At 43.3% G+C, this 27,980-nt stretch overlaps 1 protein-coding gene across 5 annotated transcripts in view; it reads left to right on the forward strand.

The window, feature by feature from the left end:
- The first annotated feature begins 556 nt into the window (after nucleotides 1-556).
- The window catches only part of MAPRE2 (microtubule associated protein RP/EB family member 2), a 71,610-nt gene continuing 44,186 nt past the window's right edge, over nucleotides 557-27,980 (forward strand). The window contains exon 1 of one of the 5 annotated variants that reach the window (XM_058042313.1): nucleotides 557-614. Coding sequence is in view for 3 of the 5 variants with exons in the window: in XM_058042193.1 (XP_057898176.1) it covers nucleotides 14,874-14,992 (119 nt within the window). In the remaining 2 variants the exon portion in view is untranslated. Of the gene's footprint in view, nucleotides 615-14,782; nucleotides 14,993-27,980 lie in introns of those variants that run through there. The other 4 variants (XM_058042256.1, XM_058042193.1, XM_058042284.1 and 1 more) reach the window with 4 other exon arrangements.

Consider the following 27,980-nt stretch of genomic DNA (forward strand, 5'->3'; position numbering starts at 1 on the left):
AGGCCTTAATGTGGCTGCTACAAGGGGGCAGCACCATTATTTCATTGTTAAGTGAGACACTTCAAAGGACTGCCAGCGTTTTTGTGCTGTATTGGCAAAAACACAGGCTTTCCTGGGTTACAGTTACTGTGCTTCTCAATGGCAGATTTTTTTTCCTCTGAAAAGCTGTTCAGGCAAGTGCAGCAAGGCTCCAGTTGCATGACACAACAGTCATAACTGATTGCCTGTGCTTGGAAGAAGCCTGGTTGGATGAAGAAAGACCAGTGTGCCTGGAAATCATGAACAAACTCTAAATGCAGCACTGCATGAGGGAGCTCATAGACCTGCTACTATATCAGGGGGCATCTGATTGTTGTGCAGATGTGTTGGACACTGAGCCATTGTGAGCACAGCTGAATTAGAGCATTGTAATGAAGGATTTCTACTCATTTCAATTTTCAGCACACAACTATTGCATCACTGCTCAGCCAAGGCAAAGACCATCCAGTGAATCTTTTTTTTTCCCCCCCTCCTATTTGGTAGCTGAACTAAAGATTTCATGTTTTCTTTCAGTGCCAAATTGCTGCAAGGAACAATTCAAGCCGGCAACCAGGGAAAGTGTTTGGATGCCCAAAGTAAGTGTGTTTGTGCATTTGTGGGTTTTTTACCTAAGAACTTGTGTTTGATGTCTGTAAGGCAGTAGCTAGATAAGTTTGGTATCAATAACAAGTGATATTGCTTTCCATCCTCTTTGACTATGTAATAGTCATGAAACAAAACTGATGAACTGATTAAGAGGCCACAGACCTCTTAATTAATTAATTAATAATTTTATAATACATATAATGAGTAATTTGGGTTTTCTTTACTGGACTAAGAAGGAAATGGTGGCAGAAAGAAATTAAAAATAAAAAAAAGAGGTGGTCAATGAGTCTGACTTCTCTCTTCTGCTTGAAAGATTTGAGAAATTGTATCCTTCCCTGCTTTTGTTTTGTTAACTGTTGGCTCTTCTGCACTTTATTAGTACTGCCATCATAATGATAAACAGAAAAAGAGCAGATTACTTGAAGCACAAGTACAGAGTTAGCAATTAATGCCACATAGAATTCGTAAGGTGCTGTCCCTTTTTTGATCCCAGCTATGGGAGTTTAACTTCAACCATCCAGCCTTGAGCTTGGCATCTGTGAAATGTGCTCAGGAAGTCACCTGAGGAAAGCGATACCAGACCAGTGATATCAGACAGGAGGCCCACAAGGTGGCAATGTTTAGAAAGCCTTCAGAAGGGATGTGCCCTGAACAGATCCGTGCTTCCTGCCATTGCCATCACTTGCTGTCCTTGTACCATTTCTGCAGCATAGCTACTGTTAAACAGAAAATGCCAGTGTTGCCAAAATGGAGCATAGGATAGCTGGTTCTAAACCTATTGTTTGAACGGGTTCACCATTGGCAGTGCTCACCATGCTCTACTGGATACCATTCCTGCCTTTTCCCTTGGAAGGAATGTGCTGCAGCTTTAGTGGTTTGCAATAGCTTGGGGCTTCTTTATGCATAGCTAGTAATAAATATAGGCATGGCATTGAAATGATGCTCAGGTTGTGTAATGAAGAACTTCCATTTTCAAAACATACTGCTGCATTTTTGCTAATGCTTGCAAAGCTGTTACAGTGTGTAAATAAATGCTAACTTTGGATGTAGGAGGCAGCTCATTTTGTAGTGATACTTTGTGCTTCACAGCTAGAAGTGAAAAGACTTGCCTTACTGTGAAACTGGGGGGATTGCTACTGGTTATGTAATGCCCTAGGGAAAAAAAAAAAAAAGAAAAAAAAACTAAATATGTTTGCAGAAAGATTTTTCTAGATACCTGATAGGTGTGAGAAACTATTCAGGAAAAGTTCTGTGGTAAATACAAGAATTGCCACCAGCAATTGTTCACCAGTGCAGACACAGGTGAGTAGAAGAGGGACAGTTAAATGAGGAGCCACATAGTCCAGACTCATCAGATTGCAAACTGACTTCAACAGCAATTAGCAGACATGTGGGGCTCAAGTGTACTTAGAGATTCTCAGGACAATCAGCCTATAATTTAGTCAAAAGAGGCTCGTATGCCTCAAGGATGAAACAATAAATCTCGACTACAGGAGGCATCTCAGAGCAAGAGCTAGGAAAATGTAATGTTCTCCCCCATGGATGCAGCCCTTCCTGGGCAGGTGTTGCAGATGGAAGGGCAGCAGGACAGTGCCCTGTGCTGAGCCACAGAGGCTTTCATCTGTTGCTGTCTGCTCTGGCACGGAGCAGAGGCTGCTCCCTAAAGTCAGGCTTTGTCACTGCAGTTATGCTGGCATTGTCACAAGCACTTGGAAACAACAGGAAATCTAAGGAAAACTGTGAGCATGGAGATAGTGCACAACCACCAAGTGGACATTTATAAAAGCAGACTGCATCCCACCTGTCTAACAGCAACTTATCTGACGTGTGCAGATTTCCTGCAATGTGTAACCCTTTCTGCAAAGCAACAGACAGCTTTCCAGTGTATTCCCAATGGATTGCTGCTCACTGTTTAGCCTTTCCTTTTCAAATCCTTTAGTCCTTATGGCCTATTATATATCCAAATGAAGATCTAGTTATCAGCCTTCTAATACCAGAGACTCATTATACTGCTGCAGAATTAGCTGAGCTATTACAATTCCAAATCCCTGTAACATGCTATTATATGCTAGTCTTTGCTCAGGAAACCTTCTGGTCAGGTTTCAGTGGCTTTGAGCCTGACAAATGTGTGTATTTTTACATGGAGTTAAGTTATATGGACAACAAAATGAGGGATGGATACTGGAATATTCAAGAAATTTTACAGTTCTTGTGTTAGGTGCTCTCATGTGTGACATGCAGATAAGGGCCTTTTGGCAGCAGCAATTCCCTGATTGATGCACTATCACCAAAGCAATTACAACACATCCTAACATTAGAAAGCAATGCTGGTTTCTACTGGAACATGAGCTCAGGAGTTACTTGTTAGACTTCAGTTACTGTGAGAGAGGGGAAGAGAAAGAAAATACATTGAAAGTGTGTGCATGTGAATATATCTACATGTGTATATAAAGTATGTTTGTATGATGAGCTACTAATTCATTAGGTGTTCAGGGCAGATCTGAACAAAGGCCTGTATGAGCTTTTTTTCTTCCCTGCAGACATAAATATTCCCTGGTTGCTCATGTTAAAGGTACATGTGCTTACCCAAACCAGGCAGACTAAATAATTGCTTCCTCTCGCTCCTTTCTCCTTACCTCCCAGCCCCAGAACTGGTGCAGAATAAACACAGTTTCTAGATGAGGGCACTTTGTTTCCCACTCAGTTCCTTGTTACTTGCTTCCCCCAGCTGGTTTCGAAAATGTCCACTAAAGAAGCTCTAATTTTCCTTCAGTCAAAAGACGGAAGAAGTGTGACATAGGTGAACTTCTGGGCTGAGCAGAGTGCTTTTAAAGCATTTTCACTCTGTGTAAACACCATAAAGTCCCCCAAAATGCAGTGGAGGACATCTGTTGAGGAGTTGGTCCTGCACAGAGCCCAGATGCATTATAGATCCAACATGAGAAAGCCAGAGCTCTAAAGCCTGAACCTGAGGGAGCAAAGTTAACCAAATGGAATGTTTGTTTATGGCTGTGCACTCACCAGCCCAATTCCCTTCTTAACTTAGGAATTGGGTAGCTTGGATAGCCTTTTATGGTGCTGTCTGAAGATATTCTGAACTTTGGGGTGATATTTATTTTTCCAGTACCCGATACCAAAAATTATCCCACAGGAGCTCAGCAAAGCAGCTGATGATTCATCAGGAATGTAACTTTGCTTTTCAAAAAAGATAACGTGTGGTTTTGTTCAGAGTTAATGAGATCCTTTCCAACACAGAAGCTGTCAACAGCACTGACATACATTTACAGTTACAAAAACACATAGCCTTGTGGTTGGGGCTTTTATTAAATAGAAACCTCATTTTCTACTGTAACAAGGAAAAGGCACTGTTTTCTTGCCACTAGTACCTTTTGTACTCAAAGTGTTAGAAGCCTATTATTATTATTTTATACATAATATGGCTGTTCAGAGGTTACAAAATGGTGCCACTTAATGCCAGGACTGCTGAAGTGATAAAATAAAGTAATCTATATAAAAGAGATACCCTTGTTTCTAGTCATCTTTCATTGCCTTCTGCATCTTGCCTATCAATGGTGCTTCATTTAGAAGCTGGAGAATGTTCATTAAAGGATGATTCAAGTAATGATTTGAGTTTTGCTCCAGCAGAAAAAGAAACCATAAAATGTTGGACCTTGAAAATATTAATCCTTGTCAGATATATCAAGTATTTATAGTGCCTGTAGATGCTATAAAAATAACTGTGCAATTTTTCAAAGCAGTTTCTAGATTTTATAAATATAATCTTGCATGTGCCCCTGAGCTGTGGTAGGCACTGGGGAGCTTTCCTGGCCTCTCTTCCCATGCTGCTGCTGAAGCCTGCATCTGCACAGCAGGCATTGGGATGCTGCGCTGTGGTGCTCAGGGTCTCCAGCAGCACAGGAAAATCCAGAGGTGGACAGGCTCCAAGTATCAGCATTTTTTAATATTTCTCTGCAATCACTGGAGCTGGAAACTTTGGTTTTCATTAGCTGGCTGCTTGGATTCTTATACACTTCAGTTGCTCCATGATCTACAGCTTGCAGAAAATCACCCTGTGTACTGAGTCAGAGTAAAGTGGGAGTCACTGGCAATGCACAGCACACTAATGAGGTCAGGTGGAAGCAGCACATAAGTTGTTCTTAGAGTAAAATTGTTCCTTATAATAATGGCTTCTTCAACCTTCTTAGACACTTGTTTAGCGCAAGGTCAAGTATGAGAAGGCCACTGTTGTGGAGAGTGCTGTTGTGTTACAGTACAAGGTGGCAAAATTAGAGGTTTTCAGGTCTTGGGACCTAGTAATTTGTTGTACTCAAATCCAAATGTTGTAATCATCTGTAGCATCTTGCATGTCTGCTCCTACCTGAGCCTGGAGCAGGGGCACAGGAACAGGCTTTTGGTGGGAGGGGCAAAGGGGCACAGGGGCAAAGTCAATGGCAGCTGGCATGAGCCTTAAAAGCCTTAGCTGGAGATCTGCCACCAAAGTGTGCACACCATGTTAAAAATCCTCTCTCAGTCAATAGGCAGGCCAGGTACTTGTCCTGGGTACCATTTACTGTGGGCTGGGTACCATTTACTGTGGGAGCACCAGTTTTAAGCCTCCCAGTACCCATTCCTCATAGAAGGAAGCTGGCACTGCCCCTGTCTTCAGGTTTGTAAAGTGGCTTCCATTAGAACTTCATCCTCTTACAGAAGGGATTTGGCACACCACTAATGAACCTGAGAGGGATGTGTGGGATAAATGCCTCCTGAACAGCACTGCAGGAAACTACCCTTACATCATGTTGTAGGTTTTTAAACAAATAACTGATTCTTGTCTTGTGTCTGTATAAAAGAACAATATTGACTGTGCTCAAGTATTTTCAGGCTTGATCTGATTTCATAGCTAGGATCGTTTTTGTGTAATGTAAGAGGCTTCACATAATCACTCTTTTAAATCTACAGCTTATGTTTGACAAGTGGGTCATTGGTTAATGGAAGCAAGTAAATCCAGCTGTTTATCTTTTCAGTGCACTTTCTGTATGCTCTTGTCTGCTCACAATGGAGACATGTACATTTTTAATGACCCTCCCTCTATTTCAGAGTAGGGGTGTGAGCTTTATCTTATATTTAATTTCTTCCCTACATTCAAATAAAATGTAGTCACAGTATTACTTCTGCTGGTATCCCACCTGATCCACAAGTTTGTGGCAGCAGTTGTGGTACTATTAATTTAATTACTATGTGTGATTCTTTAAAAAGTTGTTAATTTGACTTCATGAGGAAAATTTATGTTGGACATTGCTTAAAAGTTTTCTTGCTCCTTTATTTCTCCCACCCAAGCCCCCAGTTTTCTGTGTGTTGCTCTCAAGAGATGCACCTTCCACTAAAGCAGACCAGCAGTAGTTTCCTCCCAGATAGCTTTAACTCTTAACATTTTTTTAGGTAACATGAAATTTCAGGGTTTCAGAAATTGCTATGTAAGCCTTCTGTAGGGTCCTAGCATCTAAATAAAGCACTTGCAGCACTAGGTTAATAAAGTGCTCAAAGTATTAATGGAAACTTGATCTAATAGGTCAAGCTGCAAAAGTCCTCTTAGGGAATGTCTGTCAGCAACATAATTTTCGTGACACAGTTTTCACATATTCTAATTTTTTTTCAATTCAGACTACTAATATAAGTGTAACATGATTAAAGCTGTCTATGAAAATTATTTTTCCTCTTCATGTGAAAGCTATTTTATTAATAAAGACTTAGCATAAACACTGAGATGATAATGAGCATTAACTTGCCAGGGGAAAGAGTCTGTTTTCCATCAATAAGTGAGAAAACTAAAACTTTCAGATTAGTTAGGGTATTGTGCTAAGTAGCAATTAAATTATACTCAACACTTTCTCGCTCCCAAATGTTATAGTACTCGCAAATAGAAACTATTACTTTAGAAGTGTGTTACAGGTCTAAATTTTTAACAAGAAGTTTAAAAGCATGCGGGTAAGGATTCTCAGAAAGTAAAGAGCAGAATTCCTCAGATGCTTGCATTTGGCTGGGAAGGAGCCTGAAATAGCTGAAAGCAACTCTATTTGGCTATGGGAAGACAAACTTCTGTTTAAAAATGTTGTGTGGAATACACGTATTTGCTCTAGCCCAAAGAGCAGGCACTCCCTGATTTCTCGGTGAGCTAGAGATCACAAACAAACCCTTGGCAACCTAGTTTTTCCGAGGCGCCGAGGTGCCTCGGGGATTTCGGCTCTTTGGTGTGTTAATGGCAGCAATGTGTCACGCGAGGTGTGTGAATCCCGGCTGTGATGCAGCCTTTAAATACAGGTGTCACTTCTCGGGGTGGCTGCCTGTGAAGGTCCGTGCGGCTCGGCAGGCAGAGCTGCAGCCCATTGCTCTGGGCCGGGATGGAATGAGGAGTAATTCCCTAATGACAGCGTGCTAGCTGGACAATAAGTGTGCTGGGGACTTGTGCCAGGGAAGGAAACCAATTTGACCCAGGTTCTCTGCAGGTGGCAGAGGAAGGGAAGTGGAAATTGCCCAAGCCTATAAAGGATTATGCCAGACAAAGGAAGAGTGGGAAAGAATGGGAGAAAAAACAATGGTGAAACCTCAGGTGTGGAACAAATCCTGAGATTAAAAGGAGGAGGCACTCGTTTAGCTGTAGCAGTGAAGAAGAAGGATTGGATTTGCTTAGCTGCAGAGCTGGAAGTACTGAAAAGATTAGAAAGCCACCCATGGAAGAAAAGATGCTTGCACAGACTCGTGGTAGTAAGTGTTTTGTGAGAGCTGGTCATAACAGCAGGGCCTGTTTCTGTGCTTGTAAAATGAGGAAAGCTGACAGGAATCAGTTTTTGTGAAATGCAATGAATGTCCCAGATAAAAAGCAGCTATCAGGAGAAAGGGGAAGGTTGCACACAAACTGAAAAGCACACCACTTTCTGTGTAACTTCTTGGCATTTGCTAATTTCACGGGCAACGAGACGCCTTGGCTCTGAAAGAAAGTGATTTGTGGTGCACTGTAGGGTCCTGAGGAAACTGTAGAGTATTTTGCAGCAAGGCACTCACTAAGTTTTTGGGCTGGGGCTTGCAATCACAGAAACACTCACACACTCCTGAATGACTTGGCAGTGTGATTTTGATCCTGGTCAGGCATGAATGCGCAATGGATTTTTTTAAACGCTAGCTAGAGCGCGTAATACTGTTTATGTTGGCTTTTTGCTGGGTGTGGGAGGACAGACACTTAATTAACAGTTTCCTGGGACAAAGTAACCCCTTCAAATCCCAGTTTGTAAAGATCCAGTCTTTGTCAGCTGGTGAAACATTCTCGATCCAGTAAAATTTAATAGACCATCTGCTGGAATAATTACTTTCTTGTGCCAACCTTCTCCCTTCCTCTTTAGCAGTGGTGAGAACCTTGGGCAGGTCAGACAGGTCTAAATCAATTCACTGAAATGCCTTCAAAGTGTGTCACTAACATTTTCAGTGTAAAGCAGTAAGAAGGTGTATCAGAGATGGAGATTGTCCACTCCCACTCGATTTTACCACCTTTTTACTTTTTTCCAGACACCCCTCCTGAACCCCAAGAGAGCTAAAGATTCCTCAACAGCTGAAAATACATAAATAAATGCTAGACTTAGTCTCTCACATTTCCAAGCCCTTCCAGACTTTTACCATTAATAACTTGTTTTACTGGTTTTGTTTAAGATACCAAAGTCTGAAGCTCTGACTTTTCCCAGCAGTAACAGTCATAAACTGTACTGTGTGGAAACATGAAAATCCCAAATCCTTCTCTTCTAGAACACTAATCTCACTTTCATTTAATTCAAATTTTGTCATCCTCTGAAAAAATGTAGGAATTCACATTACCTGAACATTTTTGATATTTTTATTTTGGCTTTCCATAGTCTTTACATCTGAATTCTGAGAAAACAAGCCTAGAAAACTAGCTAACACCTTGGTGCTAATGGAAGTGGTAATGGTAAATCCAGAACAGCTCCAGCCAAAGAAATGCATGTGAATGAGCCATGAGTCAGTCTCCAGTCTCAATTCCATTCAACGAGTATTAGAGATGCAGGAATCCTTACTCAAAGCATTTATTGATCACAGCATCCATTTCCAGGTTTTTAGATGAGAGCAGCTCCACAAGGTGTGTTTGAAACTGCTTTAGCCCAGTGGATATCACTGAAAACAAAGGTAACTGACACTAAAGATCTCCAAATTTTGGGTTAGTCTGGAGTTAATGGAAGTAAAAATTCCTTCTCTCTGGAACCATTTCTCACTGAAGTATTTCCTGCTCTCACGGGAGTTTTTTGTTATGTAGAAAGTAGAAAAATGTTCCGGCTATTCGGTGTGAACTTCTCATGGTTTAAGTAAGGAATCCTTTGATGTATACTGAAGAATGCTTCTTTCTAAATAGGAATTTGGGGAGTTTACTCTTTAAAGCAGCTGGATTCAGCTAATTGGATTTAATAAATGTCCACTAAACCAATTTATTAATTTTAATCTAAGAATTAATATTACAAGTACACAATTATCTTAAAATATCTTATTCAAGGGTTTTTGAAATCCTGTTCCTCTGAACATAATTCCTTGTTTTGTAGGCAGTTCTTAAATCTTGAATTAATCCTCTGATTTATGTTTGATTTTTACAGTAACTATAAAAGGTAACTTTTATGACTGGTCCTTCTAAAGGAAAATACCCACAGTTTGTGGCTCCACAAGATATTCTCTTTAGCAATCAATTCATGCACTAAAGGTCAGATTGGATTTGCAAGTACACTTGCAAATTTCCAAGTACACTTAGCGAACAAAGACTCCAAGATTTATTTTTTCTCACAGACACAGAACACTTTTTAAAATGTTAAATGTGAGCTCTGAAATATAAATATGTCTGTATATTTAAAAATAGACTTGAATTACCTCATAGGGATGTGGTCCATGCACATTGTGTAATTGGGACAGCCCTCTCTTTTTTTTCCCTCTTTATCTGTGTCCCTCCAGGGAAGGCAAATAATCAAGACTTTGCTTAAAGTGGCAACACTAGAATCCCCAAGGGTAGGAAGCTCATTCCTTGTCTACAGGATGTCTGGAGTGATAAGTAGCTGTTTTAATACAACTTATGCAGTGTTTCTTTGTTCTGACAAAATTATCGTTTGCTGTTTGTCATAGTGAGTTTAAATGCCCAGAAATATAAGGTATAGAATGAGCTGGTGGGATGGTGGTGGGACAATTTATTCAGGGCTGCATAAACAAAGAGAGTCTATAAAGTTACAGCTTTGAAATTTTACCTGAAGTGATTTTATGACATTCTGTTTTCCTTTGGGTTGATCAGTGCTGTTGACAGTATGTCAGGAAAATAGGAAACACCAGTTCTGCCTAACCCAGGTCAGCTTGAAACTTACCATGCACTTCATCACATCTGATATATGTTTGCTGGGTTAGGAACCCTGCTGTTGCTGACCCCTTTACAGATGTCTCTGTGTGATGGGTTATTGTCACAAGTTAGAGCTGTGCTCTAGTTTAGGCTGGCACAAGCCAGTGCTCTCTAATAGACATTCAGCTGCAGACACCTCACTTGTACTTCTCACAGATAACATGCAGATCTGGATCTCCTAAATCTTCTGTTCCTAATCTGCTAAATGCAACTTTAGAAATTAGGCTGATTCTGATGCAGCCTAATTAAGTATGCTCATGGTTATACCCATCTTGCTGACCCTCCTCATGGCTGTGAATAAAGCATGTCACTGTACCTTAATAAATTGGGACTTTCCTGAACAACCAAGGTGTGTCCAAGACTCACAGAGTAATTTCTTTTAGCTCTTTCCAAACTTTCTTCCTGAGTTGATTTATTCACTTATCTTCAAATTTAAACACTGTTGGCCAACTCCTTCAGGAGAAAGAGGCTGTTTCTGCATGGATTTCTTATAAACACAGTGCTAGAACTGATTTTAATCTACAGTGTGTAAATCTGTGGCTTTACAGAATTCTGTTAATCTTTGTTGTGATAAAGGAAGACTATGAAGATAGTTAAATTAGAAAAGCAGACTACATTGCTCAGGACTGCTGTTTTCCAAAAGTTATTGCTACCTTCCCACTGGCTTCTGAAATCTAGTCTCAGGCTTTCTTTCTCCAGTGAAAAAAAAATGCACTTGTGACAGGAATGTTCATGAAACTCCTCAGAGAAGTGATGTACAAAATACTTACATTGGCATGATGTTTGCTGCAGTTTGTAGCTGGGCTCTATTCTGAGAAGACTGCAAGCAATATCACACTGACTCCTTTAAGAGCTTGAACATGAACAGAGATGTCAGAGATGAGGGATGCTTGCTGGCCACTCTAGGGTTAAATGTGTTTTTCTTAGTCTCACTCCCTATTCCTCCCACCTCCCCAAAGTTATCCAAGCAGTGGGGAATTTCTGCAATCATTAATTGTATTTATAGTTTGGCTATGTCATGAAATACTCCCTAAATCCATGTGTGTGGGGATTTTTCATCCCCTCAAAAACGTATCAGCAGAAGTCACTAGCCTGGCCATCACCTCTGCTGTCAGAGGCTGTGCATTGATCGCTTATCAGCATTAAAATAGTTATAATTTATTTCCACATTAGCTGCCTAATATAAAATTCTGGCTCGAGTATGCCTGAGGTCTTTCTAATGCTGCATTTTGGGCTTTTAGAGGATTTTACTCTCAGGCATTATAAATTAGGCTTCATGGCCTTTCTACTGCAGTAAGTGAGGCTTAGAGCAAGTAAAGAGAGAGGAACTGAAAACAAAAGCTCTGAAGAGGAAGGAGGAACCAGATTTTGGAGAATTATGTGTAGGCCTATTCCAGTACTTAGTAGTGTTACTGGATACTCAGTATCCAGTACTTAGCTAGTGTTCTCTCTGCCTGATTCATCACAGCAGATATCAAAGTCCTGGAATGCATGTGATGCAGTAGAGTGGTGCTTTTTGCATCAGCAGTACACCTGGGACTTGCTGCGTGGCTAGAATGGCACAGGAGTAGGTGGTCTTGAGAGGACGTGGCATCTCCATCCTTGGAGATTTTCAAGATTTGGATTGATTATGATCATGTCACCAAATGTGACCTGATCTTGTATTGGTGATGATAATGCTCTGGACTGGATGACCTCCACAGGTCCCTTTCAGCCATTGCCTCTGTGGTCTCAGTGCTGAAGATCTATTACATCAGGCTTTGTAATTCCACCCTTCGGCATTAATTGCTTTCCTGGCTCTTAGCTTTGCTTGGTCAGCATATCACTTGTGAGTACCAGATTTCAGTACTTTCAGCATTCCACAGGTGGGGCTTTTTATTAACACCAAGGCTGACCTTCTACTCTTTGGATCAATTCTCTGTTTTTGTGCCTGGTGCATGTAAAAATCTATAAAGGCAGCACAGATGGTACAGACACATAATAACAGCAACAGGTTTCCTCTTTCTTTGAGACCTTTAAGCTTAGAATGATGGAAGTGAGTAAATTATTCTGGTAGCTTCTGGTGGCACATAAAACAGGAGCTGTGCTTGTGGGCCACACAGTGCCCAAAATAGAGATGTAGGTAGAGGAAATGCCGTGCATATTGCACTCTTATTCCACCATGCAAATCCATATTGCACCCAGAGCCCCCAGGCTGTGCTGGATGGACTGAAGCCCACTGAAACTTGTGCTTTCTGAAAAGCAGTACCAGGCTTCTTTTGCTGATGCCTGGCTCAGCCTCCATAAAGGTAAGGTACTGTGCTGAGGCAGTGTGTGTTCTTCTGACCTTGGGTGCTAATGCAGAGGCAAGAAGAGGTCTGCAGCAGGGCTGCCATGCTCTCCTCACCTGCACTTCTCTTCTGTAGCTCTGTTGGTACACAGCTTCTTCAATAAAGAAGCTTCTGTTCTTTGCCACTGGTGAAGAAATAAAAATGTTTTTACAAGTTAGGGTTGCAGAGTGTTTTACTGCTTGCTCCCTAGCAGAGCAGGTAGGGTTATGTCTGGCAGATAAAGACCTGCTGTAGATTATTTTTATATTCTGTCACCACATAGCATTTCTGGCTTGTCCATGTTCTTGAGCGTTACTAAGACACTTATTGGCATTTTTAACAGAATGTTTTTTGTTGCTTGTTTTGAAAAAGACTCAAAAGTAGCTTCCTCCAATTACCAGATGAATGGTGTTTCAATGAAGTGTGCCAATTGCAAATGTCCATAGATTGGTTACTGAAAGATAAATATGAGTATATTTGAAAAGCTGGCAGAAAGTATAAGAAGATTCCCTGTCTTGATGTGCAGAAGACAGTGGCAAATTGGCAGACTAACTTGAGCCTTGTTAGAGACTGCTCTAAAATGTGTTAATCTATACATCTGATTTAAATCCAGGGAGTTCTCAGCAGTCCAAGTGTTGTGCAGTTGGTGTTATTGATTTTATTCACCTTACAAGCTCTCTGTGAAGGGTCTATATTATGAATATAATCATGTAAACTAAGATTTCAGAATGAAATGATACTACTGAAAGATTAGGTAAAGATAAGTTAAAATTTCATTAAGTCACTTTGTGCAGAAAAAAATCTGAGGCAGAAACCTGATCAAACTCACACTTCATGAGTTAAAATATCAGCATGTGTCTCTGAGAAGATGTTAGAAGTACTCACATGGCTTCTGTTTGACCTACCATCTTACGATTCTTTTAAAAAGAGACTTGCATTTGGGGGCATGTATTTTTTAAGATGTTAATAGATCAGCCCAAATATTTTGCATCTAACAGCCACGAGAGGTCACATAGATCTGTTTAGAGACTGTGCCTATAGCCACCCTTGTTGGTTTCTGCTTAGAGAAAACAATTTGTAAACAGCTGGACAGTATTTTTCTACGGTGGTAGAAGTGTGGGTTTTGATGCACTGTTGGGACATGAGGGTAGGTTTTGACCACAGTGAAGTTCAGGTCTGCTCCTGAGGATGACCAGCACAGATCTGTGCTAATGTCAAACTTTGAAGCACGTTGCTATATAGGCAAGGGGAGATATGCAGAAATAATAAAGCATTGCAGAGGAAAATGGGCTGGGGAGGATGCAAAAACTGTTCTAGAAGAAGGGGAGGAAGAGATGAGGGTTTTGTGATTGGTGGTGCTAGCAATGCCAGAAGTTCAGTGCCACTGCCTTGGCAGATCTCTTCTCTTCTTGTTTCTGATCCAAGGAAGATTTTTAAGGATGTGCCATCAAATGTTTTTTTTTTTCTGTGTAAGCCTGAGAGCAGGAGAATGCTGGAAATGTGCAATGCAACTTGACAGGTGTTATACTGTGCTCTCCAGTGACGTTGTAAGCAGAGATACAGAGCTTGGTATCCAGAGCTTTGAACATCCTGGTGCTTGGGGTGGAAATGCAGGCGGAGTAGCAGACACAGGAATCGGGAAAAAAAGAGCATAAAATAACTAGGACCTTCGTGTGCTGTCTCATTATTAGGAGTCCGTGATTTTTTACATCTTGTAGCTCATGTCACTTAATATTTATGCCCTTATTTTTAAAAATAAAGCGTTGACCGCGTGAAACACGAATGCCCCGCTATGATTCTTGCGAGCAGCAGCCCGTGCGGGCGGGCTTTGTGCGGCGGGGATGGCCATCGCCCCCGGCACACCCGCGCCGAGGGGAGATGATAGAGCTGGGCAGAGTTGGGCGGCGTTCCCTGCTGCGGCTCGCCCTGTGTGACCGAGCAGCCGGCCGTGGGGCTCCTTCCACAGCAGCGCGATAGCTCCTTGCTGTGGGCAGGAGGCGGACGATGCTGAGGTACCGGGGCGCGGCGGGTGACGGTGAGGCAGCGGCCGTCGAGGTCTGGGGCGCGCACACGGCTGTCAGGGCGGCGCTGGGCAGGGCACGGCGCGGTCCCCAGGGGCCGGGCGGCGTTTCTGGGCCGCCCACGGGTGCGGGGGGCGGCGGCACCGCCGGGCCGTGCGGGGGTGCCCGGGCGCTTTGTGTGTGCCGGGGCCGCCGAACGGCTCGGGGCGAGCGGCTCTTTGTGTGGGGGCGCGGGGCGGGGCGGGCCCCTCTCCCTGCCTTCCCCCCTCTCCCCGCCGTGCCCGCCCGGCCTGCCCGCTGCCGTCCCCGGGCGCAGCGCGGCGCCGGCCCGTTGCCATGGCGAGGGGCGGTCACGTGTGGCGGCGGCGGCGGGGCTGACGCGCGGCGGGGCGGGGCGGGCGGCGGCGGAGTCGCGGCTGCCGCCACCTTCCGCACACCAGCAGCAGCAGCAGCGGCAGCAGCGCGGGGCTCTGCGGAGCGGCGGGAGCGCCAATGCCCGGACCGACCCAAGCCCTGTCCCCAAATGGCGAGAACAACAACGACATCATCCAGGATAACGGGACCATCATCCCCTTCAGGAAGCACACGGTGCGGGGGGAGCGCTCCTACAGGTACGGCGGGGGGGCTGCGGCGGGCGTTGCATAAGGCGGGCGGGCTGCAGCCCCCTCCTCTCCCCCGGCCCCGCATTGTCCGGCTGCGGAGCGCTCGGCGGAGAGGCGGGATGCGTGCGGGGGCTCGCCGCGCCCGGGCGGAAGAAAGGCGCTTGAAAATGATAATTAGAAAAAAAAAAAGAATAAAAAAGGAGGAAAAAAAAAGAAAGAGGAGGGGGGAAATAAAAGGGAAGGCGAGAACGCCCCCCGCGCAGGCAGCCAGCTCCCCTTGGAAAAGAGCCGCAGCACCTCGCTGCGGATCTCGGAGGGAGGCGGCGCCGTGCGGGAGGCGGCGGCCGCGGATGGCGGGGCGCGGGCAGCCCCTGCCCGCCCGGGAGAGCCGCACCGGGCACCGGGCAGCGCCCGGCCCCACGCCGGTGCGGGGGTGACAGCCGCCCCCCGCTGCTCGGGCGGGGGTGACAGCGCTGCCGCTGCCTGCGCGGGGGAGGGCGGCTCCATCCCCGCCCCCCGCTCCCCGCCAGCCCCATTTTGTGTTTATTTATCGTCTCTCGTTTGGGGGGGACACCCGTCTTTTGTCGCAGTTGTAGGCATTTTTGATGAATCGTTTGGCATGCGTTGCTGGCAGCGCTTCTGCATTAACATCTCTGACAATATGTTCCGGCAGATAAGCTCATTAAAATTGTTTGCATTGTTTGATAAGGGTCGCGGCGCAGCCCGGAACGCAACTGGTTTGATGTGCTCCTTGCTGCCGACTCGAAGGGCGATAATACGGCCGGTGGCTCCTTATGTCAATATACAGTTATTTTAAATGCTGCCTGGATGACAGCGAGCAGTGCCTCTGCAGAGAACACGCCCCTTAAAGCTGATTTCCAAGCAGCAGGAAATGATGCTGCTCTCAAATATCTGTCTAAAGTGGCGAGTTCTAAGCTCGAATACATGAAAACAAACGTGGATGACTTGGCTTGTTTGTCTGGAGAAGTCGCAGTATTTTTTCTTCTGCTGAGGAATAACGGAGCTGCTACCGGCATTTGGCCATTAATAACCCTAACAGTGAATCTCATTGTTGATCACTCACTGACGGGCGAGCGTGAAATTCGCTGGAGATCCTAGTGTGTGGTTAGTTTGAAATGCACAAAATTTAGTCTGTGTCTCTCTCTGAAGCTGCTTATACTTTGTGCAGTGGAGCCCCAGTGCACACATGTAGCACAAAGTAGCAAAATTGCTTTTGCAAGGACCTATTTCTGCTTGCAGAAAGCCTGGAGCTCTCACTTCCTATATCTGAATTTCAGCTGAGTAGTACAAGATTCTGTTTTAGGGGAAAGCTATGTTTCTATCTTGCAGCTAAACAGAAATATGAAATAGGTTTGAAATATCGCATATCCACCTTTAGTTACTGTGACATGCCATATGTACCACCGACTGCTAACTTGTTTCCTTCAGAAGAGTTCTTTGGAAAACCTCTGTTACATGGGGTTCTCCATTCTTTTTCAGGCAGTTTGTGTGTGTTTTTCTGCAGTCATCAACAAGTCAGTTTTCTTGTCCTTCAGCCTGTCAAATCATACACTGAACTATGTCTAGAAAAGACATTTTGTGAGGCTGTGTTCTGCGTGTGATGACAGGAATAACTGTATCACTTGCCCAGTTTTCCAGAAATTGCGAAGATGCTCTGCATCTGAATAGCCTTTCATCCAGAGAAGTACTCCGTAGTCTTTTAGGGATTTGTATCCATTTGTATCCCTCTCTAGAGCAATATAAAGGAATACAGAACTACTGATGCTAGCATTGCATGTTATCTTTGGGCGGTAAATAAGCAATCCAGTTAAACATATTTCAGAAATAAACCTTCAATGCATAAATAAAAATTTCCACTGAGGAATTCTATTTAGGTTGGGTTATTTTCCTTTTGGAAACTTACCATGTTCTGCAGAGTCATAACTCCCATATCTGTTGATTTCTTCCTTTCTCTGGGAGAAAGGGAGAGTGATGCTTGCTTCCATCTGAAGCTAAAGTCCTTTAGGAAGTAAATGTCAAGCATAACAGAAGGGAAATGTTAGAGAAAATACATGAAAACTGGTAAAACTTCTTCTTGATACTGGAAAAAATGGGTTTTAACTTCCATGACAACCTTTAGTAGCTAGGCAAGTTTGGTGCTTGTTCGGTGTGAGTGGCAGCAGGAGACCACTGGGTCCAACAGATGAATTCCATCACTTCAGCGCCTGCTGCCACACTGGACTGTCAGTGCCATTCCAGAGCAGCTTGTAGGACCTCACCATATGACACACCAAGTTGCTATGCCTCTGATTGCTGGGCTGGCTTCTTCCATCTAGGAATATGGAATAAATATGTCATTAAACACACCCTGGAGCTTGATGGCAGATGAGCAGTTGTACAAATTTAAAACACTTCGGCATCCTGCTGCTTTGCTCCTAAGTTAACCTGCATCTACCATGTGTATAGAGGTTCAGTATTTGCCTTTCCATCCTTCTCTCCTTCAGTAACAGAAATGCTTTCTCATTTTACAAGTTTTAACATGTTCTGTTCCTTAGATTTTTTAAAACAGAAGTAGTCTTTACTGATCAGAAAATTTGTGTTCATCAGGTTAGATATTCTCAGACCTAAAAAAAAAACCCCTTTGCTATTCTAATGCCAGGTTTTACCAAAGATTTTATATCCAACTCCTGAAGCAGATTTAAAAACAGCTGCAGGTTGCACCATTTTACAGACTAGGAAGCTGACATGGAAGCTATAAGTTATCCATGGAGTTGAGGATGCAGCAGGGAATTGAGCTTATACCACGAGTCCCAGCCATGTGCTCTGTATGCAAAGCCACAAATAGTTTTCCCAAGTCTTCCAAAGGACATATTATATTTTGCAGACTGGGACATACAGGCCCAAGGTGTTAAGTTTCTCATCCAGCTTTACTTAGCTGGTAAATGGAAACCAGGCACTTTGGCATAAAATTTAGACCCAGGGTGATGTTACCTTTTGGAGTTAATAACTGTAATCAATCTGTATTGCTTGAGTGAGATGCTGTTTCTTGTGCTTCAGATCAGGAGCCTGTTTAAAATTTGGTACTGAGGTGTCTTTTTGTTGGCCTGAAGTAGACTTGGGGTAATTTCTGAGAACGGCATCACATTTAATGATAGTTTTACTTCTGCATTCAAAGATGGCTGAAAAAATTCACTGAGAAACCAAATCAACAGCTGTGGGGATAATTTTTTTTTAAATAAGACCTGTTTGCAGTGCTTTTTTTGCCAGACTCCAGGTATCTTGTGTGGTTGATCAGCGCATCATATTTTTAAAAGCTGAAGTATTAAGAGTGAATACTTCTAGGTTCAAATGGCATATCTAGTCTAAATCACCCTGGCCCTAAAGAGACAGAGTGTTGTACCTTCCTTTGCAGGATACTCTGCTTAGCTTCCACTTTGTCTCTGTATGTTGCTGGAAAAATGGTTTTCTGGTCCTTCATTCCCTGGCTATATTTAGTTTTACACCCAGAACTTGCATGAAGTAGAGAGGAAGGGGCTGACTTCCTGATTGTTTTTCTTGAAGTCACTAGGCTAGAAGGAAAGACTATTTCTGTTTTAGTTTTTATCTATGAGTGTCTACCTTTCTAATGTTATCTGTTTTAAATATTTGTTTTTCCTAAGTGTTGTCTTCATTCTAGAAATCATTGTGTGAGCAGACAAATGATGGTGCTGTGCGTAATAATGAAAGCTAGACAGCAGTGGTGATTTCCTCACCCACTGCTGGAATAAGTAGTGGGGTGTTACAGAGCATATCTGGCTGGCTTTTACAGCACTATGAGCTGATAACTTCCATGCTGAAAGTCAAGATTTACATTACAGCAAAATCTGTTTTGGTTGTTGCCTTGTGAAGTCGCAGTGAATTGCCGGATGCAGGCTGGCCCTAGGCAGCAGAGAGCATCCTTCCCTCGGCAGGAGCTGCCCCTGGCTCTGGTGACTCTGTGCCTTCCACACGTGTGGCTTTACTCAGGGTTCAAAGGGGGACCTATGGCTTTGCCTTACTCTGGGCAGAAGGATTTTCTCACTCTAAAATTAGGCTCCACTGAATGTGGCACACTGAAGTAAAAAAGATCATTTGTGTTGATAAAATTAATATATAAAGGCCCAAGCTTGAGAACTGGAAAGATGATACAGAGTAAAAGCAGTGAGTTGTCTTCTCACTTCACAGTACTGATAAATGTGACTTCTGAAACTGTAAACACCAGTCAAAACAAATGCTATTAAATATATTAGGACATGAATCTTTATTTTCAGAGGCATTTGCTTTGACCTAACAGTTTTATTGCAGATTATGACAATTTTGCCCTAGATTTTATTGAAAGCCGAAAAAAGTCAATAACAAATGTTAAAAAAAACCCATCAGCAAACTAGCATAAATGACACCCCATAAATTTGGCCTGTGCTTCTCTAAAAGCTGTAGTTGTGATAACCCCCTTATCTACCAAGCATCTGGATTGCAAGGAGGTAGTTACTCTCAGCGAGAAGACCATTCTGGTGACTTAGAGCCAGCAGCTTACCAGCCAGCATTAAAGAGGAACCAAGGCAGAAATCTTTCCTTGGTTCCTGTCAGCTTAGGTACCCTCTATCTTCTCTTCTTTCACTTTCATAAAGCTGTCTTCCTGTTGCTGCCACTGCTGTTCTTCTTTAATCTTGTTTTCTGCTTAGGGAGTGCTCTGCCTAGAGAGAGCTGTTTTGGTGAGAATCTTCTGCTGGGCAGATCCAGCTCTCAAAAAGCAGGGTGAAACTGTCTGAGGATAACTGGGAATCACGTATGAGTGCATGTAAAAGTCTCTGAGGGTGAGGAGGATGACTCTGCTCAATACTGCATCAGTAGCTGGAAACTTAGATTATTGGGATATCTCTGCATTATTGGGATATCTCTGTTGACCTGGATTTAGATCTTCCAGGATAATACCTCCATAGTGCTTTGGGGGCTGGAGGTATTTGTTTAAATCAGGGGCTAAGAGAGAGGGGGCTTTTGGAGGACTGGGAGGAGAGGGGAGAAAACACTCCACAGACAGCCCAGTTTGTGTAAGGACATTGAGGTAATTTTCAGAGAGCACGAAATCCTCAGCTTACACCCTAGTGCTCTCGCCATAAAGGTCTGAGAACGCCTAATTTGCACCCAGCCTCCGTGGGTTTCAGAAACATCCTGTAGGTGGGAGGCTGCGTTCTGGGTTTTGTTGTGTGATGTGGGGCTTTTTTTAACTACCTTGTTGAGCTGCATAGCAACAGAAATGTTTTATTGGCATATGAACAGAAAAAGGAGCAAGTTTGGGACACGCGAGAACTGAACCTGATGCTGGCACTTTTAGAAACAGACATTTTGGCTTCTGCCTTGTGTCTTCAATCTAGTCTTCCTAGAAAATAGGTACTGAAAAAAATGCTGCATTGTGAAAGAAAGGTGATTTGGAGGTGAGGCTGTGGAGCAAGAGACCTTGATTAAAGATCTTTCTTTGGCTTGTTTGAGGGAGATGCAGTTACCCCATCTGGACCACAGGAATGTTCTTCCAGGGGGTATACGTGGACTAACCTTTTGTGATATAATACTTGTTTTGGGAGCCACTAAGAAAAGAAAATGTGTGGTAGGTCTGCATTTCAAGTCTTGGCATTTGAATGTGTGACTCTTTAAAAATATCTTCAGAAGTTTTGGGGTTTAGTGAGGAGGTTAGTTTAATTTGACAGTCTCCTCTCCTTCCTCATGCCCAAAGCTAATTATAGCCAAGGCTTGGTAAGGAAGCAGATCAATAGTGTGCCAGCTTTTCATGCACGTTGGAAGTGCAACTTTCAGCCTTTGTTAGATAATTGAAAACGAGTGGTCTCACCACATGTGTTCTCAATCACGGCAGCCACGGGGTGGGATGGCACCAAGGCCATGGTGGCGCGGTGGCAGCAGCAGCAGCAGCGCTGCTCAGGGACAGCGTTTGGCTGCTCGCATCCTCCTCGCTCCCTGAAGCCTGGCCTCCAGCTAGCAGCGCTGGTTGCTCGCTCCCAGGATCAGTGCTGGGGAATGTAAATGGAAAACATCCGTGTTTCTGCTGCGGATGGTGTGAGCTGCGCTGCGGAGCTGTTTGGATCTTGCTCAGATCTCTGCTGCCTGACTCACCGATAAAGCATCTTCTTCGTATTGTTTCATTACAATTAGGTGGGAGGGGAAAGGGAATATCAGCTGTAAACGTTTACTAAACATGCATTTAACTCTTGGGGTTTAAAAATAGTGTTGTTTTTTCTTTTTTTTTTTTTTTTTTTTTTTTAAGCACAGTTCTACTGTTTTGTGCTATGAAATATTTAATTCAAGATTAAAATCTTGCCTGTGATATTTTGAGAAAAGTTTGTCTGGTTTTCTAGTGGTATACCAAGTTATCAAATATTTTGTAGAGAAGGGTCTGTATACTGGAAGCATGCCCGTTAAATGTCTCAGTTTAGCCACTCTGAAATAATTTCTCTTTTCCCATAGAGCCCCATGATTAGAGAAGGGTGCCTTTGTGTTAAATCTGGTTTTCTGCTATGCTATCCAAACAGGAAGTGTAAACATTCATTAGTGAATCGAGACTTAAGGATGTAGCTTCCGTAGGAAATCCTACAACTGTGCCAAATCATTCTGCCTGGAGAGAAATACGCCATGCAGGTTGTACTGTTGATCTTCTGGCCTTGTATTTGGCCACCTTGCATTGTATTGTCTCAGAGGCTTAATTTTCAATGTTATGTTTCTTGGCAATTTGGAGCCCTCAGTCAGTGGAACCCTTAGCTGAGATCTGTGCGCTTCAGTTTTATCTTTTAGGAGCAACTCAAGTGAGTTTCCCCCCCTACAGCAGGGTTCCTTAGTACCAGACAGATTTCCTACCCAAGCAGCTGTAATTATTCAGAGATGCACATGAATGCAAATTCTTTCCTGTCACTCTGGAATGCAGTGTTGATGCTCAGAAGGGCTTGCTGGCAATATGTATTAAACAATTTGGGGGGAGTGAAAATTCATTTTAGGCAAATCTTACACAGTTGTTATGCTTCGCTTCTTAAGGTTAATCTCTGTGGAGCTGGTCCAGTAATATCATGAATAGGAAGCACTGAAATATTTGAAGTAGAATACTCATTTGTTTTACTTACAGATTCAGTGTTACACAAATCATAGCTTGTTAAAATAACTATAGAATCTATGAGTAATTGTTTGTATGGAAGTGGAACACATAGCCCAGTGATATGAAAGTCCCCCGGGAGCTTGTGTATACAGAAAGACCATGGTGTGTAGGAGTGCTGAGAACAGGGAAGCAGTGGTAATTGGTTGGATAGAAGGGATACATTTTCCCAAAAGGACAGCATTCAGTTGTAATTAGTCATTCTGTTGGAAACCTTGTTATGCAGAATGGTATTTGTTATATTTTTTTGAATTAAGTTGTTTGGGGTCCACATCGCTGCTTGCCCATAATAATGTTTCAAAGTTATACATGATGTAGATTCTAAGTCAGGGTCTAAATACATGGTTTTCAGTCAACACATTCATGTTGTGCTAGTTGTCAGATTCAAGGAGGCATAAGAAATATTTTCTTTTTATTTTTTTACTTCCCTGAATATATCTGCAATGAAGACAGGCTGAGGCACCTGGGGTTATTCAGCCTGGAGAACAGAAGGCTCTGGGGAGACTTTAGAACAACCTTCCAGTACCTAAAGGGGGCTTGCAAGAGAGCTGGAGAGGCAGTTTTTACAAGGGTGTGTAGTCGTGAGACAAGGGGCAATTGCTTCAAACTGGGAGTATGTTTAGGTTCGGTATTAAGAATAAATTCTTTACTGGGGGTGATGAGACACTGAAACATGTTGCTCAGAGAAGTTGTGGATGCCCCGTTTCTGGAAATGTTCGGGACCAGATTGCATGGGGCTTTGAGCAGCCTGGTCTAATAGAAGGTGTTGCTGCCTGTGGCAGAGGGGCTAGAACTGTATGATCATTAAGATCCCTTCCAACCCAAAGCATTTTGTTATTCTGCATATTTCTGCCTGCAGAGGTTGGGCTCTCTAGTGCACGTTTTTAATCTGTGGTTCCCAAGTATGAAATGAGTTCCACAGGGGTGCTGTAGAACTGCCTTGTCTCTCAAGCAGCTCTATTTTTAATATAGTGAGGTGTTTTTTTCCACTACCACATTGTGCACACCCCCCAGTTGTTCCTGAAGGGTTGCACACTATGGACCTGGTGGTGCTGGTGAACAAGATGAACATGAGTCAGCATGTCAGTGTGCTCTTGCAGGGAAGAAGGCCAAGCCCATGCTGGGCTGCATTGGCAGGCATGTAGCCAGCAGCTCCAGGGAAGTGATTCTTCCCCTCTGGTGCTTCTGAGACCACATCTCACATACCGTGTCTGGATTTGGCCTCTCCACTTGGAGAGAGACAATGACAGGCTGAAGTGAGTGTGGCAGAGGGACACCAGGAGCTTGTCACCTGTGTTTGGTCAGTCTGGATAAGAGCCAGCTCAGGAGGGGGGAAGCTCTCACTGCAGTCTTATCTGTCTAGTGGGAGACTGTGTGTAAAGCAGATGGAGCCAGGTTCTTTGAAGAAAGAGAAAGGTTGAGAGGCAATGGCTGTCAGCAGCTGCAGCTGTGCAAAGTACTTTGGATATTGGGAGAAATGTTCACACAGCCAGGATGGTCAAACCCCAGAAGTTACCCAAAGGGGCTGTGGAATATCTGTCCTTGGAGAGGTTTGAAACTGAGACAAATGGCAGCCTTCTCTGGCTGTTTCTGCAGTGACTGGGAGGCTGGAGCAGATCCCTCTGGAGTGCCCTGCCTACCCGAGTCAGTTTATGATCCCATTCTGTAGCTCTAATAAACATAAACAGCTCGTGACTTAAAAAACAAAATAACAAAATCACATGCTTTAAAAATGAAAGCAATATCATCTGGAAGCAACTTTTGTACTTCCAGGAAGGCGAAATCAGCCTTGTCATCAAAGGTTTCAGATGGAAAAGAAAAATGTGTGTGTGCAGCCTCAGTATGACTTCATCAATATCAAACGTTTTCTAGTTTAATTCTTGTGAAAGCAATACTGCTGCTGCAGCACTACATTAATTCATATTCTTATAATTTCATATTGTGCTCTCTGAATCACTGAGAGCAGCTCCTGCAGTTTAGTACCCAGTTTGTAGAGACACAGCAGAGCAAAGGCATAGTTTTGCTGTATCATAAAATTAATTGTGTACATTGCAATTGAAGATTATGTCTGGAAGTTAACAGCTGATAAATTGCTCACTCTGCTTTGAAGGGATTGTAGTTTTTTTCACACAGAAAATATTAGCATTATTGATAAGTTTAATCTGCAGAAAATGTTTTAACTGTGAGCACAGTTCTTAAACTGTGTCAGATGTCTGCTTAGTTTGATGTGCTTTTACAGGGAGTGGTGCAGAACTGTCTTGTTGCATGGCCTGCAGCAACACTGAGAGGGTTGAAGCAATTAAATACCCACATTGCAACCCAGAGTACCTTCATAGCTGCACTTACATCTAGTTGAGGGCAATTCAAGCAATAAACTTTTTCTTCCTTGTTTATTGTGAGAGTTGAACTTGGTAATGTCACTGTTTGCCAGCTGGAAGCAATACACTTTAGGAATTAACCTCAAGATATTCCATGAAAGGAGGCCAAATCCTATTAAACAGTACATCTATGCTTCTCTTAGCTTAAGGTGCAAGGCTTTACTGGGGCTTGTAGATAAAGAGTGTTGTAAGTAGTTCAGTTTCTACAATTACAGTTACATCAAAGCAGTAAGCACCTTCTAAAGAACATTATTTAGAAAACAAAGCTTGGGGGATTTCCCCCTTTAGATAGGCAGAAGATGTTAAAAGTTAAAATCTGTCCAAAAGTTGCAGTTTCACAGATCTTCAAAGACCAACATGGTTGAAAAAAGAAGTTTTGGCGAAGCTTTACTTGATGCTGGTAGACACCAATTATGTTGGTACTGCAACAATGGTAAAATCAGTCTGTGGTTACTGGCACACAGCAAGAGTAATATGTCACATAAATCACAGATGGCTGAGCTAGAATGTTCCTACAGGGCAATTTACTTCATGAAGGATTAGTGAATTCTAGTTTTAGTTGCTCCAAAATTAATTTAGCAGTTAAGCAATTGCGCTTAGAAGTTCAGCCCTGTTCTAGATAGTACTTGGTAGGATTAATTCTTAAGATATGTCATTTACCAGTAGTATGTTGGACCCCAGAATAATTTAAGAGTGCTTCTTTGTCTGTTATAGTGTTAACTCATGAGAACAAGGGAAGAGGTCAAGTTACTTTGGTATCCAAAACCAAATTTAAGTGTTGTGGCTGGTAGTCTTAATACTTGCAGTCTGTATAATATTAGAAAAGTTTGTAGGGAGTAGGGAGCTTGTAATAAGCCAATGACTGGGGTATTTATTTGGGCCTATATCATCAACATTGGAGATGTCAGAACTCCAAGATTTATTATTATCATTATTATTATTTTTAGTCTAGCTTTCACCAGTGGTTGAGGGAGAAGAGGGAGAGAGTTGGCCTCAGAGCCTTGTAAAAAGCTGTGCAGTCAGTTGGTGCAGTGGTCTGCAGAGGCAGTGCTGGCAGGGGACGTTCAGCTGGTTTGTGTCACAGGTGTTGTCTGGAGCTTGGTTCTGTATTCCCAGCAGAAAGCCTGGTGCTTCTCCTTTCCCAAATGGCAGCAGAGCTGTGATAGCAGTGAGAAGTCTGGGCAACCGTACTAAAGCTTAATATTTTCATTACAAAAATACTCAGGCATGTTTTAGAGAGTGATGCACCAGTGAAAGCAGCTAGCATGGTTGCCTGTTGCTTCATCTGTTGTCACATGCTTGTTTACAGCTTCAGGACTTAAAATAAATGTTGTCTTATACCCCTGATGAGTGTGGTCACCTTCCTGCCAGGATGACTTGCTCAGGGATGGAGTGGAGCTGGCTCACTCCAGGAACCTCAGCAGCTCTGTTGTGCTGTGCTCCAGAACCTTTGCCCACAGGTCCTGGGATGGCTGCACGAGTGGTTGCTGTGCTGTTTCTTGTCCTTTACTTGGTATCAGTCCAGGAACTTTCAAAGTGAGCATGGCCTTAGGAGGCCACTTAAAAAGGGCCTTGTTTTCTGCAAGAATAGAGAGTTGGACTCAATGACCCTTGGTGGGCACTTTCCAACTCCTGATATCCTGTGATTCTAACATATATGTTATATATACATATGTATTATTCCAACCTTAAGGTTAGAATAAATGTTGCAATGCATAAATCAGTGCATATCTGCACTGGTTTTTAATGTAGGAGAGAGAAGAGTTGATGCCTGACCAAATCCTTGTGCTCTGTATCATAGTGCATCATTTGTGAGTGGGAAAGCGGTACTGCAGTCCCTCCTTAGCTGGTGCCAGAGGTTTCCCATGGGAGTGCTCTGCTCCTTAGCTTTGCCTGCCTTGGACAGCAGGGTTTTTTACGTGTACTGCAGTCTCTTGTAAGAAAACAGCAGCTATGTGTTAGGAGAAAGGCATTGCATTCCCCCTTGTTGAATCCTCCTGTTTTCTCTTTTTCCCAGACTTATCCTCTTCTGAAAGCCGTGGATGTTCAGTGCCTGTCTCCTGCTGACTCACTGCCTCTCTTGCCTGGCTCTGCAGGCTTGTGAGGCGCTGGAGGCTGCTCAGGCCCCCTGTCAGGAGGGCTGTATAGTATTACAAAATCTCATTTGCCATGAGGTTATGCTTGGAGTAAATCAGCGTGTTACTTTAGCCTTTCACCTCGGAATGTATATGTGCCAGAGAGGAGGAGGGGGGCAGCGAAACCCCGGATAGGTCAAAACTAAATTCATTTGGTGACTTCATCTGTCTCTAGCTGGATCCCATCCCTGCTGAAACTCCCCAGCCTGCCCGCAGCGTTTTCTGGACTTAAAAGGCGGAAATGGCAGGAGCCGGGAGCTGCCAGAGCTGCTGCAGCGTGGCTGCTGTCCTGCTGGGCTCTCCTCTGACACACTGCCCTGCAGCCCCAGTGCCCAGTGCTGCTGCTGCTCCTAATCAGCCTTTCTGCTTGTCCTTAGCCCTTCCCACTCACGGGCAGGTGTTCCTTGGGGGCTGCTGGGGTGGGTGGCTCTGTCTGCCGTGTTTCGCCTGAAGTTCACAGGCTGCACTCACATGGGTTTGGGGACAAGCTCTCCTCCACTGCTGTCTTCATTTCCCCCTAAGTCTGCATTTGCTGAAGAAATCTCCTCTCTGAAAGTGAAACTACTCATCCATCAACTCGTGAGAGCAAAATAATAAGTGGTTCCCCTGTTATTTTCACTGCTTAGGCTAGGAACTGAGGTTTGCTTGCATGGGCTGCCTCTCAAGGCATCCTTTCTTCAGTGATCAGCACTGATGTTACCTTGCTTTATGGCACATTTTTGGTCTCTTGGAAATCCTTTAGCAATGTCTGCATGTTTGTTTGGTAACCTGTTATTATCCATAAGGGAAAAAAATGAAAAAAAGGAGAATCGAAATTCCTGCTAGTGTCTGGGTGAATAGAGACTTTTTAAAATAGAAGATTAAAAGCTGGTTTACATAGCAGCTTTCTACAAGTTTTCTAGTTACAAAATGGTCATAGACATCTTCAGTTTTCTAAAATCTAGGTGTTTCTAATTGGCTTGAGTTTATTGTATAAGTCTGAGAATTATTTTCCTTTGAATCAACCTTTTTTATTTTTTTCCCCCTTCACAATCCTCTTGTCTATTGTGAAAGGTAGACTAGTTGCCAGCGTCTATTGTGAAAATTTGACAGGTTGAATATCTTACTTCAGGGCATCAGAGCAGCGATTGAAGCTTAAGATCTTAGAGTTGAAAGCCTTGGCAGGGGGAGGGTAGTGACTGTAAGTAAAGGCAGTGAAGTTTTTTAGCATTGCAGCCTTGCCACGGTTATGTTCCTCTCATTCAGCCTACCTCAAAGGATTTTTGTTGTTCATCATTAATAAAATGCCTTCTTAATTTGTAGTCACATTCTTTTTG

The sequence above is a fragment of the Melospiza georgiana genome, chromosome 1, assembly GCF_028018845.1.
Source record: "Melospiza georgiana isolate bMelGeo1 chromosome 1, bMelGeo1.pri, whole genome shotgun sequence".
Lineage (NCBI taxonomy): Eukaryota > Metazoa > Chordata > Aves > Passeriformes > Passerellidae > Melospiza > Melospiza georgiana.